Genomic DNA, 22,360 nt, shown 5'->3' with positions numbered 1-22,360 from the left:
GGTGTAATTATTGTTAATCGAGAACCATCGACTTTTCATCTGCTTTCTTTAAAAATTTTGTCTAATTAATAGACACCATTTTTATAAGTTACTCACAATATTTTATTTACTACTTTTTGTGTAGAACCATAGAAAAGTTGCTTTTACTTTTTTTTTAAAATTATTTCATTAATTGTTGCTAACACAATGAATATTGTGCTCAAACGAAAAAGAAAGTTTGAAATGTTAGCATTAAATTATGCTTTAACTAGTCGAATACAGCTTATTTTGACCAGAAAATTCAAAAGGGTGATAAGAGGCATCAAGGGGGTGAAAACTTACAACTGATGGTTCATGGGGTCACAAACCAGGTTGATAATTTAATAAACGTGGTAGAAAGATCTCATATTATATATTACAACCGTAGTTGAACAGCAGACCCAATTTTAGGTTTACGACTACTAATGTTCAACTCCGTAGCCTTGTAATTTCTTGTAGTTTCCTTGAACCCATTGCAGGAGACAAGGAAACTCCTGGAAGAGTTCCCCCAGGCGTATGATTTATTATGGGAACATGGAGGACTTTGTGACCGGATAGATTTAACTTGCATCAGTCACCATTTACTACAGGGAGTCTTCGATCGGTGGGGGTTCGAACCCACTAGCCCAGTGCCCTACCAACCAGGCTATCCCGGCCCTAGAATGCGCTTATTGCCACCCGCTTCGGCGGACATCAAGAACACTTTCGGCATTTTTGAACGGGAATTGTTTTCACGACGTTGGAACTAAGCGATGATGTCAGTGGATTACCATTTCAAACTTATCTGATAAATCTCTTTTGTAGCTAGTAAGTTTGTAGTTGTTTATAGCGTGACGTAGAAACCCGCATGGTTTTTCTAGGGTCGTATGTATGGTTTTTCAATTTAAATAAGGCTTGCAACCCCATTTTATGTTGTAGGTGAGGGCCCCTTTGATGTGGGAGTTCACAATAAAAGGAAGGTTAATTAAATTTTAAACATTTATTGCTAGAGATTAAATTTTAATCTAGGTTAAATACAAAATAAAAGTTACATAAATTAGGTAAGAATAATCATAGAATACATATGATAGCTGCAACGTGCTACCTCGCTTGAAAACATCGACAAGAATGTGCGTAGTTGAAGTCACCATAATCACAAGATTGTTAATTGAAGTTACAGTAACTAGATTGTTAAGTTCACACTGCTTTGTTTAGAAATGTTCTCTTTTAAGTTCACACTGCTTTATTTAGAAATGTTTTTCTATTTTGGTCAGTGTATCCCACAGTAGGTTTTCATTCTTTTTATTGCTTTTATCACCACACCTAAATAATGGAACATCCTATATGTTTAAAAAACCGAGTATATACCTATGAGCAGCCGCAATTGAGGTGAGGGAATCACGATTATTCCAGTCGCTGCCTGCTTTGCTGTGATGTAATGAGTGATTCAGTGGTAACAAGAATTCACCGTCGGATATGACATCACAAGGGCCTCTCCCTATATAGAGCACCTGAATTAGAGAGGCCGACTTATCATCCATTTCGGAGCAAAAGCTTTTCCTCTAATAACGAAGAGCTACAAGATTTGGCAACTTATCGCTACAAACGACGTTATCCTTAACTATAGGATAATCAGTAAAAAAAAGCGTGAATCGACTAATATTGTTTTTCGGAAACTTTTTTTTTTTTATGCTTATACAAATTTACTGAAAATTTTATTACCGGTTAGTAGTTTTAAATATAAAAAAAATTTTGTATGCGCTACATACCAATTACATCAATCTTTTTTATAAATGATTTCAAAGTAAATTTGACACTAAATTTTATATTTCTGTTAAATTTGGGTTCTTCCAATTTCTTTTCAGATTTTTTTTAACAAAATTAAAACATGTTGTGACCTGAAATACTCTTAGGTTTGTTTTTATAGTCAAAATAATAAATAATAAAAAGTATTAGTTTCAGTTTCGACTTTTTACGGTTTCTGTATAAATTATCATTCGATTCAATAATATTTGATCAGAAGATATTAGTGAAACGTTTGCATATCTTCTTAATACTTTTCATTATAAATTAAAATATGCATTTCATTTGTTTATTTTGGAATTGATTCAACTTTCGAGAAATTTTTTTACCCATCTTAAATAAAAAGAAATTTTTAATGCAATGCAAAGGTTTCGATCCGTATCTAATTCAGTATTAACTAATTTCAACGCATTTGAAATGAAACTTGCATTGACTAAAGTATTTCTTTAATGCATGTATGCGTCGAGTTTGTTTTAAACGAGCACTACTGTTTTTAAAACATTAATTTAGTTTTTCGCTAAAAACTTTATTATTTCCAAAGTTCAAAATAAACCACTGCAATTACTTTTATTTCAATATTTTTGCTAATTTTATTATTATAATTATTATTTGTTAAAAATATTATATTAATCTTCCTTTTTTTCCTCGTGGAAAATTTCGTATCATAATGCCTATTAAAGGTTCCTTTTTTAAACAAAATGTTTTAAAAAAAAAAAACATAACGCATTAAGCTTATGCATTATCTGATTATCTTTATTCTTTGCCGAGATTCAAATTGTAAAACATTAAAAATTCTCGAAATAAGACTGTATGATATTATCTTTACGTATGTGTAGTATACCGAAGACAATAAAAAGGTAAAAGTGACATATATTTTTAAAGACACCATAGCAAAATGTTGGTTATTATAATAATCTATCAGCTGAAATAAGACAATTGTAATTCTGCCGGTCTGACTGTGCTGCGTTGATGGTTAATATGTAAAAAAAATTTAAATACATGATATATAAAGCGCAAACAAAGGGAAATTAATTCTAACTTTCAATTCATTTAAAAAATAGTCTGTAACAGTGCAATCGGTGTGTATTTGGTCTAAAATTGTTTATTAGAATGCGATTGGTTTAAAAAAATAACGCATTTTATGGCTAATCATATTTTAAAAGGACCTAATTTTAACTGGATTCTCACTTGCATAAAATTATATGCGAAATACACAACCTGAAATACAATAACTGAATGAAGACAGAATATTACTTATTTCATATCATTTGTATATGGACTGCTGCCTACTACAATAATTTTAAACCTCAAAGTTTTGCAGTTAGAATGGCAGGCAAACAGCAATTGTTTTACTTTAGTCTATATTCATGAGCAATATGGGAGAATTTGTTTTATTTATATAAATATCTAGATATTTCTTTGGCTCATCATCTCGGGCTATTATGAATTCCCAGTAATATGAATGCCTCATACAGCCCAGCATTTAAATATAGAGTGCATTTTAAGTAATCAATTTACAAACAGATACATATACTACTGATTATCAGTTATTAATAATTATATGAATCTCACTTATTGTTGTTACATTTCATCATTGCGAGAATGAAATCATTTTTTTTTATTTTAGTTGCTTTCATATTAATTTTATATCAAGTTTATATGGAAAACGAAAACGCTTACATATCAGCAGCTAGCTTGACGATTTTACTTCACTGATAAAAAGTTCCGAAAACTGAAGTTTTTCAAATTATTGTTGAAACTTTTAAAATTAATAGTAACAAAACTCATTTCCGTCATGTTCAATATTCAGTTAGTTTCACTAAAGCCGTCTTTTAAAAATTGGAAGAAAAGAAATAAAATTAAATGCTAAAGAAGAAATACATCACTAGAAAACTATAGAAGCAAACACGCTTTAAATTGCCAAATAATGAAAGTGCGGCTATCAAATAAGAAAAACCACGAACCACCCACCGATCCACCCACTTCGGTGACAAGCTCGTCATGGGTGGTGACTGCCGGTTGTCACCAAGCCAGTCACAGTCACCCAAATCACCTCGATTCCGGTCAGCGAAATAAAGGAAGAGAAGTAAATAATGAGGCGAGAAATATGGGTTTTAACAACAATAAAAAATTTACAAAGATAAAGATGAAAAGAAAGAATGGAAACAATTCTAATTTTCAGTATCTCTTGCTTAGTTATAGTTGTCTCTATTTAATAGTCAAAGAATTAAAAGACGAAGGTTGATATATGTTGCGACTCAAATAAGTCTTTTTCTTTTTTTTTTTAACAAAACTTTCACAGAAAATTTACTAACTATCCTTTTTTCAAAAATACGGCAAAAACTGAAAAAATTTAATTGCGGAACCTAGTTCTGGAGTCAAAGGACTAAAAGAAAAAGATCGATATAAGTTGTTTCTCTTATAAATAATTTTTGTGAAAACGTTATTATACAAAATGCAACATTAAAACACTTTTTAAAAAACTTTAAATTTTTGTACCCATTTCTTCACATTTGGTGATGTTAACTATTATGTGGTATCCTGCTGTAAACAATGCTTTTTCATAGTCGTAAATGATTTTACTTGTATCAAACACTAAGTAGTTCAAGTTACTTTATCGTGTTGTAAATAATGCATTTTCATAGTCGTAAGTGATTTCAAATGTATCAAACACATCTAATGCAAGTAACTTTTACCATGCTTTAAACAATGCATTTTCATAGTCATAAATGATTCCACATGAATCAAAAACTAAAGTAACATAAGTTCAATTATGACATTGTGACAAAACATCGTTACGGTACTGAATGAATTTTGACTTGCTATACAGTAGTGACACTACATTAAGTATCATGATTAATTTTAATGCATTCCCAATTGAATGTATCAATAAGGTGATTTATTTAATTTATTTTTGCAGAGCCCTTTCTAAGTGGAGAGAAGGCTGGAACAGGACTTCACAATGCCTGTATGCAAAAAAGAACGCTTTTCTAAAAGGCAGGCAGGTGTCACTCTGCCAGAAACACGTGGAGGTGATGTCGCACATTGTCTCTGCTGCCAAAGAGGCTACAAATGTGTGCCTGGCAGCATTCAGCGACATGCGATGGAACTGTTCCAGCATCAAACTAGCTCCATATCTCACACCAGATTTAACCAAAGGTGACTTTATTCATTTTTAAAAATTCGTTGATATGGTCAATATGATCTAGTTGTAACAGAGCATAATGATATCTGCCCCTTATCATTTCTATCTTCTAAACATTTGTTCTCTAAAGCTGATCTTAATTGTTTCCTTGTGAGACAAGGCCAGAATTTTAATAAGGAATAATAAAAAAATATGTAAAATACAAAATAAACATAAAGCTCAATTGGCTGTCAGTACGTGCTTAATCCGATTATTTTACATATCCCTTTTGTCAGCTGACTAAATCAAAAATAGTTTTTTTTTCTTTGTAAATCTTGAATGTTTAAGAAAAGAGGCTAGAAATAGTATTGTGAAAAGGAACATTAAAGTAACAAGATCCGCATGTTACGGATAACTCGTCAAAAGAGATCAAAATATGCTACGAAATTTTGAGCTCAGAATTATAGGAAAAATCTATGTACCTGTTGAGATAAATGGATCGTGGAGAAAAAGATACACACATGAAATTTTTAAAAAAATGCGATGGTTAGGACATCTAGAAAAAAATGTAAGGAAGATATATTTGAAATAAAATCATAAAAAAAACTTTATAGCAACAGCAACAAAAAAAAGAAAGATTGACCAAAACTAACATGTTTGAACTAGGTTGAGGATGAGCTTGCGATTATGAAAATCAAGATTTAAAGAAGATAAGCCGGAGAAGAAATCCAAGGCCCTCCAAGAGCTGTACGGGAAAGAAAATGAATAATTTATAAATCGTATCTATTGGCTAATCAATCAATCTTCGGCCATCCGTATCTCTTTAAAAATTCGTCATTGTTCAGTTCATCGGCTCATCGATGTTCGCCGATCTTCTTATGATATCAGTCGACTAAATTTTAATAATTTTTTTTAATCTAAAAAATACTTCAATTTTCTCCTTGACCAAATAAACGAGAATTTTAATATTGATTCAAGGAAAAAATGAAATTTTCGTTTTCTTTTTCTATTAATTATAAGATCTAATCGCTGTCTGTAACTGATTAATAACTCGTCGACTCAAGGCCTTAATTTACACCCAACTACTAATTACTCACGTCAATAAAACTCAATTTTAGATGTAGCAAATAATCTGTTATTAGTACGGAGGAGGCCTCAATGGCCAGGTTTCCGCAGACCATAATACGAATCGAGTATATAGTAAAAGTGATTTTCCCTAAAAAATTATGTCTTTTATTTGCTTCAATTTCAGAATTGAATCAAAAATAAGTATTCAGAATAATAGAACAATAAATGCTTTGATGAGAAAGTTCAATTAACGATCAACTGGCTATGTAAGCATCTGACTCTGTTTAAAATTATTTATGTTGTTACTTATTCTACTTGGCCGAGGACAAGGCTAGACCAAGTCCAGAAGACCGTTCACCGACAGAAAATCATATACCATCGCCGGACCCTCCAAGATAAGATTCTTCTCTAGCCCCCATACAGGACAGCAAATGATAAGGTGAAGCCTGGTGCACATTACATTTTAGGCATACAGGGAAAGTCTTTTGACCCTGAACAAATGTTAGTCCGCGGGTATGACTACTGATTAGTCTTGTGATAGCTGTCTGTAGCTTCCTATCACCTTTTAGCTCCAGGGCAGCCCCAGGACAATTTTATTGATACCAATATTCCAAGTCCTGTTATTGTCGGCCTTTACTTTTGCATAGATTTCATTGTATGTTAGAAGGCCACTACTATCTATAGGATCATTAGAGCCCTCCTTGGCCAGTTTATCGGNTTTATTGATACCAATCATGACTAAGTAGAATATGTTATTGTCGACCTTTACTTTTGCATAGATTTCATTGTATGTTAGAAAGCCACTACTATCTATAGGATCATTAGAGCCCTCCTTGGCCAGTTTATCGGCCAGATCATTAAAGTAAAGGTTTACGTGGGAGGAGATCCACTGTAGATGTATGTCATTGAGAGAAGAGTAAATCTTCAAATTGTTAATGTTGTACTGTTGATTTATAAATAATACCAACAAGAGACATTCAGTGCATGCCAAATAATACGCCATTTCAAAATAATGTCAATAATAGAGATAATTTCTTTTTTAACATGTTTTTATTGTTTGTTTTCATGCACCTGTGTAGTTTAAAAGTATTCAAAAATGCACTTATATTGTCACGTTATGTCACGTCAGTGATGTCAGTCGTTAATCGAAATTTTGCATTTTTTTTTCATCACAAATTCAGAACTAGTAGTACGTTATAATGTTATATTTTCATAACAATGCGGGAAAAAGAAATTCATACCACGAAATTGGATTTCCCAGATCTTAATATTTAATAAGGAGCGATCTTAATATAAAAGCATAAATTACCTGATGAGGAATTGCCATAGAGGTCAGCATAAACAGAAAAGGAACCAAAGCATGTTATATTCCCCGCAAGATAGTGACCAAATTTAAGAACTGACTAACTGGTAGACCTAAAAATTTAAATTTCTTGTTATTAGAGTTTACCGACCTAGTGACCATCAAATCTTATTTAGAGAAAATTGCCAAAGGTGGCTACTAAGTCATTAGATTCTTCCAGGTAGTGGTAGCCACTAACTTAGTGGCCGCTATTTCCCCAAACCTAATGAGTCGGTGAGCTATATCGATAGTTTTTCGATATAGATCGATATCTGATTATGAGGAATTTCCATAGAGTATCGATAGTTTCATTTAATAACCACTTATTGAAATTAATTTTTTTTTGCATGGATGAAATTATATTTTTTAAAAGAGAAAAATCATACTAGAAATAATTTACGACTATAAATAGTTAATTCAACAATAAAAATTAAATAAATATGTGGCGAAATTTAGTTTAACATAATGACTTCAGCGAAATTTAAATATATATATATATATATATACACTCAAGAGCCGAAACATTATGACCACCTCTGAATAACAAGTTGGCCCACCTTTAGCCCCCGCAACACAGCTGCAACCCGCCTTGACATGGATGCCACAAGTCCGTGGTAGATAGCCGGAGACAGATTGTATCAGATGTTTCAGCAACGGTCAGGCAAATCCGAGATATTGCGACTTAGTGGAACTCTGAGCTGCGGTTCCATGACATCCCAAATGTGTTCTATCAGATTGATATCCAGTGAGTTAGGCGGCCAGGACATTAACTGGAATTCAGCATCATGTTCCTAGAACCACTCCAACACAATTTCAGCCTTGTGACACGGGGCGTTGCATGTTGGAAAATTCCATTTCCAGTTGGAAAAACAGAGGCCATGTAAGAGTGTAACTGGTTCGCAATGATGCTCAGATACCCTGTAGCATTCATGGTCTGCTCTACCGCAACCATGGGTCCCAGAGACGTCCAAGAGAACGTCCCTCAAAGCATAATACCGCCACCACCGGCCTGTGTATGACCCACTGTACATTGAGGGAGCAACCTGGAAGACGACTTAGCCTGACACGTCCATCGGCGTGATGAATGACAAACCATGATTCATCTGACTAGACAACTCTCTCCCACTGATCCATGGACCAGTCGCGATGTTCCCAGGCCCAGAGCAGGCGTAGTTGGCGATTACGCTTGGCCAGCAAAGGCGCATAAGTAGGACGTTTGCTGTGTAGCCCCATATCCAACAGTGTCTGCTGAACAGTGTGCTCTGATACTATTCTACTTGACCCTATATTGTTTTGGGCTGCCAGCAGAGACACTGTCTGGTTTCGATTTTGCTTCACCAAGCGAGACAATTTTCGACGACCTTTTTCTTTGATAGCGTGTGGACGTCTAACACCATGTCGACTACTGCTGATTTCACCGTCATTCATCCACGTTGCATAGGTACTAACAACTGTAGATCGTGAACAATCCACGAGTCGTGCAGTTTCGGAAATACTTGTTCCGAGCCTTCGAGCCATTACAATCTGCCCTCTATCAAAGTCGCTTAGATCCGCAGCCTTTCCCATCACACACAGAAGTAAGTGAAAGAATGATTCTTCAAACTCTCCTGCAACAGTTAAATACCACTTCCACTTGATCACTTTCCTTCCACGTCATCCAGGAGAGTTCATTGCAAAATGTAGGGGTGGTCATAATGTTTTGGCTCTTGAGTGTATATATATATTTCAACATCTGGTAACTGAAACATCTGGTCTGAGTCAGGGTCATANCTGTGTATATATATATATATATATATATATATATATACCATTAGACATTTTTAAGAAAATTCTGTTTTGCAGAGTCTTACTGTATTGATGCACTTTTTCATTGAAAGATTTTCAAAAAGAGAGAGAAAAAAAAAGATAGAAAAAGTGTCCGGTTGTTTATTTAATTCAAGACGTCACTTTTCCTTGTTGACTCCCCTCGTGGTGAGTGATTATTCTAAGTCTTGGCGATAACTAAGCGCATCCGAGTTTACGAAACTTTATTCCAGTTTTTGTCCTAAGCACAATATATCTTGTACATTGTTTTTTAATTTGCTGTAAGTAAGTATAAAAATTATTTTTTTTTCATTAAATAAAAATAGAATACAGTCATTGTATGTTCTTTTTCCAACAGGCACGCGAGAGCAGGCTTTCGTGTATTCTTTGGCTTCAGCGTCTGTTGCACACAGCATTGCGAGGGTGTGCAGTGACGGGTCCCTCACAACATGTTCGTGTGGATCCATGCCGCATGAACCTCCCCACGGAGACTTCAAGTGGGGAGGTTGCGCACACAATGTAAAACATGGACTGAAATTTGCCAGGAATTTCGCAGACGCCCCCTGGAGGCAGAAATCTGTGAGGAAAAATGTGGTGGCAACAGTCAACAGACACAACAATCAAGCCGGCAGAAGAGTGAGTTACTTTTGATGGTAATTTCGAGTCGAATATATTTTCATTTGAGGATGAAGAATGGTTTATGTCCATAAAAACTGATTTTGAGAGGAAATTTTGCGCACGGACAGGAATAGTTTGTTTTTTCTGCATGGCCACTTCACTGTGTAATAATTCTCGAGACGATCCGGTTTTTCAGTTGATTTGTCGAAACTTAGTAATCCTCGAAATGTAACAGATGGCGATCTAATCGTCATTCGTGACTAAAATGGAGATAAACTGTTCTTCTTCCTTGATCTTCATTTATGTTAAGAATGCCAAATGCAACTGATTTACTGCAGAATAGGGTCGTAACAACGGCAACGAATGAACGAATTCTGCGGATAATCTCTCAACAATGCCTCTCGTATATATTTTATGATGTTAAAACTCCTCTAATTTATTTGTAATTGGAATTTTAAACAATATTTTATCACTGTACCTACAAAAAAGGAAAGGAAAGCATCTTCAAAATTACAAATGCACAAAAGGATGAGAACATCTGATCTAATATTTAGAAAAGCATTCCTTCGCAGGCAATATAAAATGGGAGGAAATCTTTCATGACGAGAAATGGTGGTATAGAATTTCGAGGGACAAGAAATAAAATGGGACAGAATCTCACACGGTGTGAAATATAAGACAAAATATGGGACAGTAGAAAAGAATTTCACTCACACGTGGGACAGAATCTTGCATAACAAGATATTGGGGAGCAGAATGTTATATACGAGTCATAATGAAAGCAGTTAAAATATTGTCCCATTTACATTCGGGATTTAGCTTGGCAAGATAATACATGGGGCAAAACACGTGATCACTAGAAAACACGTGATCACACGTGATGGGGAATAATAGAACAGAATGTCACATGAGGATACGTGACAAAATCTCAGCAATAAAAATGATGTAGAACAGAATTACCCTCGGACAAAGTAACATGGGACATCTCACATCTCACGTAACATCTCAAAGTAACATCTCACGGCGTGAAAATATTGTATTACAGAATTTAACTTGGTCAAGATAATACACTGGGGGATATGTCACATGATGGTAAATAATGAAACAGAATCTCACTCGGGGACAATGGAGAAATAGAATCCCAGATAATTAAAATAAATCACGAGGACAGAACAATATAGACAGAACAATATAACAGAAATTCACGAGGACATGGTAATGTGGCACAACATCTTCCACAACAAGATATAAGTGCAAAGAATCTTACATAACCAAATTTAGCGAGGCACTATCTCCCACAGCAAGATGTAGGGAGACAGAATCTTATATAACAAAGTATAGTGCACTATAGGGTTACGAAATATACTCACTCCATTAAAATATTATAGGACAGAATTTAACTTGGACAAGATAATACATGGGATTGTTAAATCACATGATACGAAATAATGGAACAGTCATATGGGAAAATAGAGAGACAATCAAAATATGGTAGAGCAGAATTTCACTCGAACAAAGTTACATGATACAAAATCTCCTATGATTCCGATAAAAGTGTCAAAATCCTACTAATATAGTAAGGCGGGATCTCATGCACTTAGTTTTTTTTTTTTTTTCACAATTGAAATTTTTTTTTTTACTTACGAAAAAATATCTTTTTTCAATGATTTTTTGATAAATATATGAAAAAATCATATATTTATCAAAAAGAATATTGAATTTTAAACCGATTAACCGCGTATTTTTAACATTCCAGAAAAAGAGATAATGAACACTATTGAAAAAATTTCTAAAAATTCGATTTTTCTTCCATATTTACTTAGCTATACTGTTTTAAGAGAATATTTTCTTTAAAACTTACTATAAAACTCTCAAAAACAGCATATACTGAGCATTTTGCATTAACATGCAAATGGATGAAATACGCAGTTGCAAATTCTAAATTGTATATCTCATCCTTTACATTAATACTCGATATGAATACTACTCGCATGCGTACTCGATAACTTTCTTAATTGTCTTATCATTTACTTTAAATTTTTAATATAACTATCCGTCGAACATGGGAACTTTTAGGTATTCTTGTTTACAATTTTTTAATAATTAAATTATAATTATTTATTTGCTTATTTTCATCTTAATTATTTTCTTTATTTTTTCCCCTTTTTTTATTTTATCTTAAATTTTCTTAAAATATTTTATTTGTTTTTTCTTTCTTTTTTTTTTCTATAACGCTAAATGATAACACAAGTTGTTTTTTCCTATAGATAACATACATTTATAAATTTTTAGAAAAAAAAAATAGGAAAATGATTTTTAAGTAAGACTGAAAATGAAATTTGACTAACAGAAATATTTTTTATTCACGGCACCCACGCAGCTTGTAAGTGTACGATAGCTTAAATTAGAGATATAATGCAACAATAAATGAAAGAAATGACTAGCAAAAAATTTTTTTTGCTTAGTATTAGGTTGCATTTCAAATTTGATGACATTTTTGAAATTAGAATCGTTTTAAAAATTAAATTAAAATTGATCATTGTTGGTGAGTAGCATTGTATCTTTGAAAATGTCTTGCATGCGTTTCTACAATCTAAGCAAAGATTGAATTAACTTTTTTGTGGGGATTTTTTAAGTTATCTTTAAACTGAAACATATATTGGAAAAGTGACAAACCTGATAATTTCATATAATTGAATTTGTTTTACTAATACGTGCCAACGTTTTAGGCTTAAGACCTCAAATATAACTCACATGCTTATTTTGTAAATGACTAGCAGTCAAAATAGTTCCACTAATTAACCAAATAAGCTAGTAACAGACCGGATAACACATAAGTTACTCAGCATTTTAAAATTCAAAAGTTCTCAAGAATAATCTTTCATTTCAAGACTGTTTTTTAAAATTTCTACAAATTGAATATAAAAATCAATATTAAAATGTCGTGGTATATCCTCTACTGAGTAATTTTTAAAATGTTTGACAGTAAGACTTCTCTTGAAGAACGTAAAACAATGAATCAGGAAATTTAGACAACTTTTAAATTTATTATAAAATGAATTTATACATAAGTGTTTTGAAGTTCTTTTACATTTTGGAAATTGGCGAAATATAAAAAAGAAATTTGACTTTGACGCTTTGCACAGTGCTATTTTCTTGGGCTGCACTTTGTAAAAAATGTTTAGAAAATAAGTCGTTTGACTCATAATAGTATAGAAAATAACTAACGTCTTTGATAACATATTTTCAATGAGCTCTTTGTCAAAAATTTATAGAAAATGAATCGTTTGACAAGTACTATATCACTAAATCATAAATATCCAATCCAAAATGCCATGAAATTCCGTTATAAAAAATGTTCTTTTGTAGGACATCAAAAATGCCTTAAATTTAAAATCTCATTAAAATGGACTCTTTTTATTCCAATGGAATATTTTTTTAGTGCTTCTTAACAGAAACTTTTGAAGAATTTTTTTCCTAAGCATCTTTAGCAACCCACGATGCTTAGCCTCTAGGTATGAATCATTAATATTAGCTAAAAAATCGAATTATCCTCATATTCGTGAACTTACTGTTGCACCATTAACTTTATGCAATCGAAAAATATCTATTTACATTTCTTCTTCAAATTTTAAAATCAATTATAATAACAACTCATGTTTAGCCTGTAAAAATTAAAAAAAACTATAAAGGGAAACTTAGAAATATCAAAAACAAACTATTTTTCGATCGTCTAATAAATAAAATTTAATAACAAATAATTAGATAAGATTATCAGTTACAGTAATTAAAAGATTAGAAGTATCATTTTTCTATAGCATTATCTATTAAACAGGCAAAAATTTATTAATAAGAATTAAAAAGAAAAAAAAATTCTTATATTTTTCGTGACAGTAAAAAAAAAAAAGGAGCATTGTTCGTTCATTTAAAGACTATTTATTAGAATCTATTATTCGAATGAGAAAAAAAAAATTGTTTTTCTTTTGCAAAAGAAGGAAATGATGTATGGTCTACAGGAACGATAAAATAGTGAATACTTTTTCTGAAGTAAGAAACCTGTTTTATGTCGTGTAGCATTGCAAACTTAAGATCCTGAAGAAAGAAAAGAAAAGAAAAAAAAAGCCGTCATTTTAAGGGTAGAAAATGAAGAGATCTCGAGTAAAGTGACTATTAGGGGCGGCATAACATAGTCTAAAAAGAAATTATAGTAATAATAACCTTTACATCCCACCTAGTCTGATTCTCTCTCCTGTTGGCTTAAATCAAAAAGCTTACCATTTGGGGAAGAGAACCAGAAAATTGCTTTTATCGCTCTCTTTTTTTCACTTTTTATCTTTCTCTTCTTTACAAATATTCCAAGACGTTCATTTTAAGAATTTTAAGGCGTTCTATCTTTTTATTTTAATTTAATTTTATTTGTTTTCATATTGTATAAATTATGAAAGATATTCATTTNAAGTATGTTGCGCGTAGCTTAGTACTGGGCCGTGGTAGCTTGCTGGTCGAGATTTGAAGCTAATCTTGGGATATATATATATATATATATATATATATTTATAGCCTAATAAATAAATACAAAAAACACGAAGAAAATTAAGAAAAGCAACTTTTTTGTGGATATAATCGTGTGAGCTAATGAAAGGATTATAGCTTTTATTTTCCGAATTTTTTAACAATTTTCGTCCTTTTTTTCGGGGTTTTATTTATAAATTTTGGTTAACGAAAACAAAGTATACGTTTTGAAAGCTACAGTTCTTATAGCCATACATTTAGTAACCACAGCGGGAAAGTTAATTTAACAAAATAAATTATATTTACGGTACTAACTAAGGTATAATGAGAAAATTATAAAATTTTACTGCATTTACCAAATTTTATCACAAATTATAAAACAATATTTTATTGTTAGTTTTACGAATATCATTACCAAACCGTTTTGGTACAAATCACTGAGCTGTTTCCCAAAACACGGTAAATATTATGGTACTCTGGTAGTTTTAACCATACTTATTATCTCGGTGTAAAAGGCATTAATTTTTATGTATATACTATATCAGGTGATGGTCCTTTTAAATTAAATTTGTAATTCCAACAATAAATAGAAATGCTTCAATTTGATAATTATGAATGATATATAAACCAAAGTTTAAGGGAAATCCGTAAGAGATGATCACCATATATAAGCCATTTAAGACTACTGTTGCAAAAACGCAACAATGTAACCTTCATTAAAAAAAAAGCAGTAAAGCATTTATACTTAGATTAAGTTTGATATTTTATAATGTTGATTACCTTTTTAGTTTTAAAATATCGGAGTGACCAAATAAATATTTATGGTATTTTATAAATTATAATACGATGAAAAATTTATCTATTATTCTTATTATTAAAATTAATTAATTAATTAATTTGTAAAATAAAGCAAATGAGTTACCAGTTTTAATAGTTTTGGGGAAAAACCATGAGAGTTTTGGTAATTGATGGGTTAAAGCAATTTTTTTTTTTTTTTGTTAAATATATATTAATATTGAAACACTTGCCCTACCACTTTAATATAAAATTATTTAAATATAAGGATCTCTTTATATCAAAATCACTAAAGGCAATAACTCAATTATTTCATTAATCAGCCTTAATTAAATTCTTTTTCACTCTAGGTACACATTCATACAATCCGGAAAAAAACGTAATATACTTTTAATATAATGATTGGATTTTCGCGTATTGTGACTAATGGCTCAGAGTATTAAATGCCAATTTATTAGAATTTTGATAGGTAATGTATAAAAATGCTCACATCATTTAAAATTATTTAACTTTAAATTGCAAAATACAAAGTTTGAGCGCAATGGGTCAAAAAATTTATAAGTTATTAAATTTTAAAAAAGTCGTCTCTTTAAGTGAGTATGCTATGTTCTGAGTCTCAGTACGCAAAAATCCGATTATTAGAACAAAAGTTATTAAAAATGCTTTGATTGATTTATTTACTTTTTAGTTGAAGCACCATATACTCTGCCAAATACAAAGTACTCAGAACCTTTAAAAATTGAAAATAATGGCTAATTTTTCTATCTTTTATGAACTTTTAACAGTCTTGAATACTGAAACATAAAAGATTAATTGATTTTTTTTCTAAAATCAGTTCTGAATTTTTCCTAATAATATAATAAAATTAATAATATTTTTGGTGGTTATGATTGACTTAAGGTATGTACTTTTTTTCAAAATTTAGCTCCAACTTAAAAATCTTTTCCTAACCTTACGCAGTAAAAATATATCTCATCTGAACAAGATATTCATAGCATTAAACTAAATTTTTTACTGAAACAAACTAATTTGAATTTTTTTGAAATTAAAGTGATAGCTAAAAGTATAAAATACCCATTTAGTCAAGTGTTAAAATCTTACCGCATTTTCCCCCCGGGCACATTTCACCGTACTACGTAAAGGTGTTATTACACAACATTCGGAGGGAATATATCACGAAACTACTTTTTCGCAATTATACCTGGATAAAATAATTCCAATTACCTTTTAACAACAATTATTTTATGCACCCAACATCAGAAAGAAACTCCTGCATGGATGTGCAACACCTTGAACACCTTCAGAAACCGTGATTAAATATTTGTACTTACTAATTATGGGTCAACAAGGCAATAATAAATTTGTGCCGCTTTGATTCTATTATCGAGATAATATGGTTTGTAAGAAAAAATTAGTACTAAAATATATTTCTTAATAGCAAAATAATTTGTTATAATATTAACAAAATTATACTAAATAAAGAAGAAAAAATTAAATCACCGAAAACATATTTAATTACAAGAAGAAAATATTTCCGAAACTTTACAAAATCGTAAAAAAAAATATATTAACGAAAATGTTACAAAAATGCTAAACCAACATTATTAAAAATGTTTTTCTTTAAAAGCGAAAATATTATCGGAAATCTTAATTGCTAAAAGAAAATATTTACTAAATTGTAAAAAAAAAGTTTCCAAAAATATACTTAATAGCTGAAAAGAAAAAAAGTATTATGATTATGATATTATGATGGTAATAATATAATTATGCAATCAGTACTGTTATGTATGAATAAAGATGCTAATAAAATTTCATGCAAAAAACTACGTTCTTGCATTCCAAGACCACCCATTTCAATACCTTCATTTTTTTTTTTTATCGTTTTATTTCTTTTGGTCAAGTAATGTATATGGCCCCTTAAGAAAATATTGGTTCTGTGTGGTATAGATTCTGATGATAATTTGCAATCTCTTTATTATAAATAATTAAATGTTTTGTATTGTGTCTAGATATCCCCTATGCATATAAGTGAGCATTTTTTTTTTTTATTAATCGTTCAGGAAAAAAAAATATTGAAATTTAAAATAACAATCTAAATCATAACTTAGAATATCCTTTATTTCTAAAAAGGATATTATTCTATCGCACTGTAACGGCACAATTACAGTTTAAAAAAAATTATTATTATTTAGCGATTTTTTTCTCCCGAAAATTTTAAATGTCTTCTTTTTCAGTTGCGGGCGATAAAATAGCTTACATTATAATTATGTGCCTTTTTCTAAGCCGAAAGATTCTTTCGGTAAATAAATTCTAGATTTAAGAAAATAGCTACGCTAAATAAATAAATAAAAATACATCATAGGCTAGACGTTTTGAAACAAATAATTCCTCATTTAATTATTCCATAACTCGGTATTTTGACTTTTTCATCTTCATAGGCTATTCACATTTTTATGATTCAAATATTAAAACATGTTATTAATTTTTTCTTATAACAAAACCACTTTTAGATAGACATAAAAAATATAAAAAATTGTAATGATTATTTGTTTGATTCAAAATAATAAAAATAATTGCTAAGTTACTTTGCAGCTTTCGTTAATATTACTCTATGTGCTTCGCACTCGTATGTTTAGAATATTTTTCAAGTGTACGTAAAATAAACAAGCGAATAAATTGAATAACTTCTGATCTAATGTTCGGATTTTTACGAACTAGAGCTCTATCTTAATGGTCCGAGAGCCTAACCTGCTAATTAATTAATCCAAATAATATTTTAAGTTACGAAATCAGACACAAAAACGTACTTTCTTTGAACGAAACATAATTTATTTTGAGCAAATTTAGAGCTACCCAGAAAATATGGTCCTGATATGGAAAGGTGGAATATTTGAGTAACACTTAATGTTGCCTTTCTTTTCTGTGTATTATCTCGGAAACTAATTAAGTGAATCGGGGAAAAAAATTGTTACAATTATAAAACTAAACTATCAAGGAAAATTTCACTTAAAAGGATTGCCTTTTTTAATTATTTTTTTTTCACTATTCAAGTAAGTTAATTTATGGATGGTCAAAAAAGCTTTTAATAGTAAGACATGCAAAATTTTACACTATTTCAATCAACGTGACATTAAGATCCGAAATTCAAAATTCCGTCGATTAGTTCTAGGAAAAATAGAATTTTACAATCTAATTACTTTGATTTTTTTTCCTTTTTTTTTACTTAAAAATTACCTATTTCATATTTTGCATATAAAATGACTTATTTTATTATGACATGTAAAATATGCATGTTAAGTATATGTAAAAATGTCTATACCTTACGATTCAAAAAAGGTTTTTTGACCATTATCGAATAAAGTTATCAAAAATAATAAATAATTATTAACATTATAATAAATAATTATTTACATTTACAAACAGAAAACGGACTCCGGATAAACGAATTTTAAATTGTGTGTGAAAAATATTCCATTTATTTAAAAACTCTCCGAGGCATAGCGAAATACGTAAAAAAGTCATTAGCATTAAGGAGCCCTAACTTTTGACTACTCTCTTTCCTAAGCGAGTGGGAACACACTAAAGGGACTATAGACTATACTGTACTGTACTAGTGGGAACATGCCTTAAAGATATTGCGGCAAACCCCCTATTTTGAGCCTTAAGAATTAAAATCTGTGGGAAAAAAGGTATGTGTGATTAGAGAAATCCGTTTTTCTGTCTGATTTAGTAACTTAAAATAACGCCTGCGCTGATAAATTAGTATATTTAGGGTAGGACCCTCGAACCATTTAAATTGAGTCGTGGATCAAAAGTGGTTCTTTTCGGCTTCCTGATTGATCGACCTTCTATTACTACTACCATCATTGAACAGCCATTTATTTTGTGGAGCACTTTTTGATGAAACTAACCAGTATTTGCACCAGTACATGTAGAGGAAAACCTCCCACGGTTATCTTAACGGAAAGGGGACTCTAACCCGTGATCCGTCTGCCACTGAGGATGTATTACATCAGCACTGTGGTCGGTGGTAGCCGATGCGAATGGACCTGTCATTGATGGGATTCCAAACCGGTTCATCTCAATGAGAGGCGAACGCTCTATCTTCTGAGCCATCGTGGCTCTATCGATCTTCTTTTAGTGGAACTGACTTTATATATAAGTTTTACCAGTAAATGTGAGCGCATTAACCAAAGAACTATTAACTAGTGATCTCCGCCGCTTGTTCGCCGACGCTCCCAACCCCCCGAATATTGCTAAACAATCTTATAGGGTTTGTTTAGCAAATCATTTTCATTTCGCTCGCTAATAAGTTAAACCTATTTAAAATGTATTCTTGCGTAAAATCTTAAGATTTTAAAATAATTATTAAAATCCTTAAAAATAATTCCTCTTGAACCCCTTCCTTCTCACTCCCGCGAAAGTGACGGAGTGAGTTTTCGTTCGCTATTTCTCGTTCCCGTGATATTGACGGGCTGGAGTGTTCAGTAGTAATGCGCCAATAAGAATAAAACTAATTCATTTCTTTTACCCGGAAAACATTTTATTTCTCATTTTATACACCATATAACAGTACCAGGATATTTTAAGGTAACTGAAAATAGTTTTATTTTAAACTAGTTACTAGCACTAATCAAATACGTGTATTTGACAAAATAGACACTTTTATGACCGTTTTCTTGAAAATTAGCAGATAGTTAAGGGGTTAACGAATTAAAATTTTTAGACAATAATAAGTTTTTGAAATAAAAAATTTTAATTTGAGATGACATACAATAAAAAATCGTAGGAGCAGAACAAAAATTATGTTTTTAATAAGCAATTACTATTAAAAAGATTCATAACTTAATTAAAAACACAGTTACTTATTTCAAAACTCTGAGCTATCACTGTAAAGCTCTCAAATGACTTAACTATTAGGAAGCTAAATTGAAATGTAAAACATTCAATAGAAAAACTTGCAGAAACTAAACCTTGATTATGTTTTTAAAAAACAAATACTATGCATAAGCACAATTAAAGTATGATTAAAGCATATAGAAAACTTTGCTGCTATTCACTTTTTACCTTTCAATTCTTCCCAAATTATAAACAGTTAATTTCAGCTTTTCGCTGTCACCAGAGAACAGAATTTTCATTCTGCAAACATGTATACAATGCGCAAAAATAAATGGACCTCCATAAATAACTTTTGATCTAAGGGTCGGATCTTCATATTCTAGGATTCAATCTAAATGTTTCGAGAGGATAACCTCAAAATGCCAATAAATAAGCGCAGATGATATTTTACTTCCAGATAGATCCTAGATAGCTGTTTATAAAATGCAAAGTACGAAAATAAAATAACGAAACTAGTGATCGGATCAGGACAGCGGCCCTAAGTCTGCACTTCATTTTACTTTTTGCCTATTTCGACATTTCTCGAGAAGTTTTGAAGCAAATTGAAAAAATTTTGCACCCAATTATACAGGGTGTTTATAAAGTCCCGGACCCATTTTGATGTTTAATAACTCATAAAATAATAAAGATAGATTAAAATTAATGACATAAATGGTTAGATAGACTCAAAAAGTTTCATGACCCTTGTCAATGAACTTCCACGTGTGCCCCCTTCGTCGCACGGAGAATATCAAGTCGATAGTCAATTTCACGCCAGGTAGCGGCAAGCATGTCGGCATCCACAGTGGCTATTGCGCTTGTAATTCTGGCTTTTAGGTCATCAGTGTTCGACACGATCCTCTTGTAAACATTGTCCTTTATAAATCCCCCCAAAAAAAGTCCAGCGGCGTTACATCAGGTGATCTGGGTGGCCAAGGAATTGGACCTCCTCACCCAATCCATCTTCCTGTCTCATCACTCGTATACTTAGACATGTTTGAAAACTTCGTATTTCTACAACTAGAAGAGCTTCAGCCACATGTCTTTTTGCAACAAGATGGTGTTGGGGTATCATCATTCGCAGTTCTTTGAATGACCATTTTCCAGGAATTTACCATTATTACCATAATTTACCATTTAACCATTTATGTTATTAATTTTAATCTATCTTTATTATTTTATGTGTTATTAAACATCAAAATGGGTCCGGGACCTTATGAACACCCTGTATAATTCATTTAACCGAAGATAATTCCAAGCAAAAAATAACTTTTAGTTAATATTTATTATTTCATTTAATAAGGGTCGAAAATTTTTTTAATTGTAAGGTGTATAATTTGTTATATCATTTTAAAGAATGTAATTTTACATGACTTTAAAAATATTACATTTGAGCGAAGTCGGCCGTCCTGAAAAGCGAAATTTCCGAAAAATTATATTTTTAAAATTCGATCTAATGAACATATTTGAAGTCAACCTCTTGTATCATAAAGATTGAGTCCTAGAACGTGATCCGATTATTAGTTCCGAAGTTATTCAGGATGGTCCTTTTCTAGCACATTCTACATATATAAATTTATGTGCCTTTGAAAGCTAACAAGTATGCATACATTTTCATTTTTCTGTGTATATAATTCATGGAGATAAATGTAAATAAATTATATACTCATTTGATTGTTCATGAATTCAATTTAAATTTTGAGTGCCTGTTTCTTTACGATCTATAACAATCTACTTCTTGAAAATAGTTTGCTTTTTTTTATGAGAAAAAGTATTATACAGTTATAGAGCCGGACACTAAAGTGAGAATTATCGAAACTATGAAGTGAGCATTTTTTTCTCAAAAGTTTAAGTTGCCAGAATCAAATCATAATCGAATTTATTATATTAATATTCAAGTATAAAAAAATATTTTCTTCTTTTTTTTTTACTTTTAAAAAGACTTATTAGCTTTTAACTGGAAGTTGGAAACTCTGAATTAAAGAAAAAAAAATTTTTAAATTTTAACAGCCCGAAAAAATTGATACATGATTTATCAGATCTTTTCTTTGCGTATATTAGAAACTAATTATAAGCCATGATAGTCGAAATAATTTAGTATAAAACTTGTAATGCCAAATGTCAAAACATAAACTACAACATAAACATAAATGTTAACAAAGATACGTATTTTCTCTAAATGAACATACCGTTTTTTCAGGGATGTTTAATCCCTGAAATATGAAGCGTAGCAGCAATCTGGGAAACATATGGTCCCAATAGTTTGGAAACCTTAAAATGTTTATTTTTCTTTTTGCGTACTTCCTCCATATCGATAAATTTTTAAGCCAATTAAAACATTTAGGGGCACAATTGTAAAATTCGCCTATACAAAGATAATTCCATGCAAAATACAACGTTTTTATTATATATATATATAT

At 31.1% G+C, this 22,360-nt stretch overlaps 1 protein-coding gene across 1 annotated transcript in view; it reads left to right on the top strand.

Annotated features, from left to right (window-relative positions):
* LOC107446521 (protein Wnt-11b-2) overlaps positions 1-22,360 on the top strand; it is a 68,034-nt gene that overhangs the window by 27,901 nt on the left and 17,773 nt on the right. Inside the window, exons 2-3 of the mRNA XM_016061200.4 lie at positions 4,721-4,959; positions 9,496-9,773. Coding sequence (XP_015916686.1) covers positions 4,721-4,959; positions 9,496-9,773 — 517 coding nt within the window. The remainder of the gene's footprint in view (positions 1-4,720; positions 4,960-9,495; positions 9,774-22,360) is intronic.

Source organism: Parasteatoda tepidariorum, chromosome 5 (assembly GCF_043381705.1).
Source record: "Parasteatoda tepidariorum isolate YZ-2023 chromosome 5, CAS_Ptep_4.0, whole genome shotgun sequence".
In the NCBI taxonomy this organism is placed as follows: Eukaryota; Metazoa; Arthropoda; class Arachnida; order Araneae; family Theridiidae; genus Parasteatoda; species Parasteatoda tepidariorum.
This window is presented reverse-complemented; position numbering and strand designations above follow the sequence as displayed.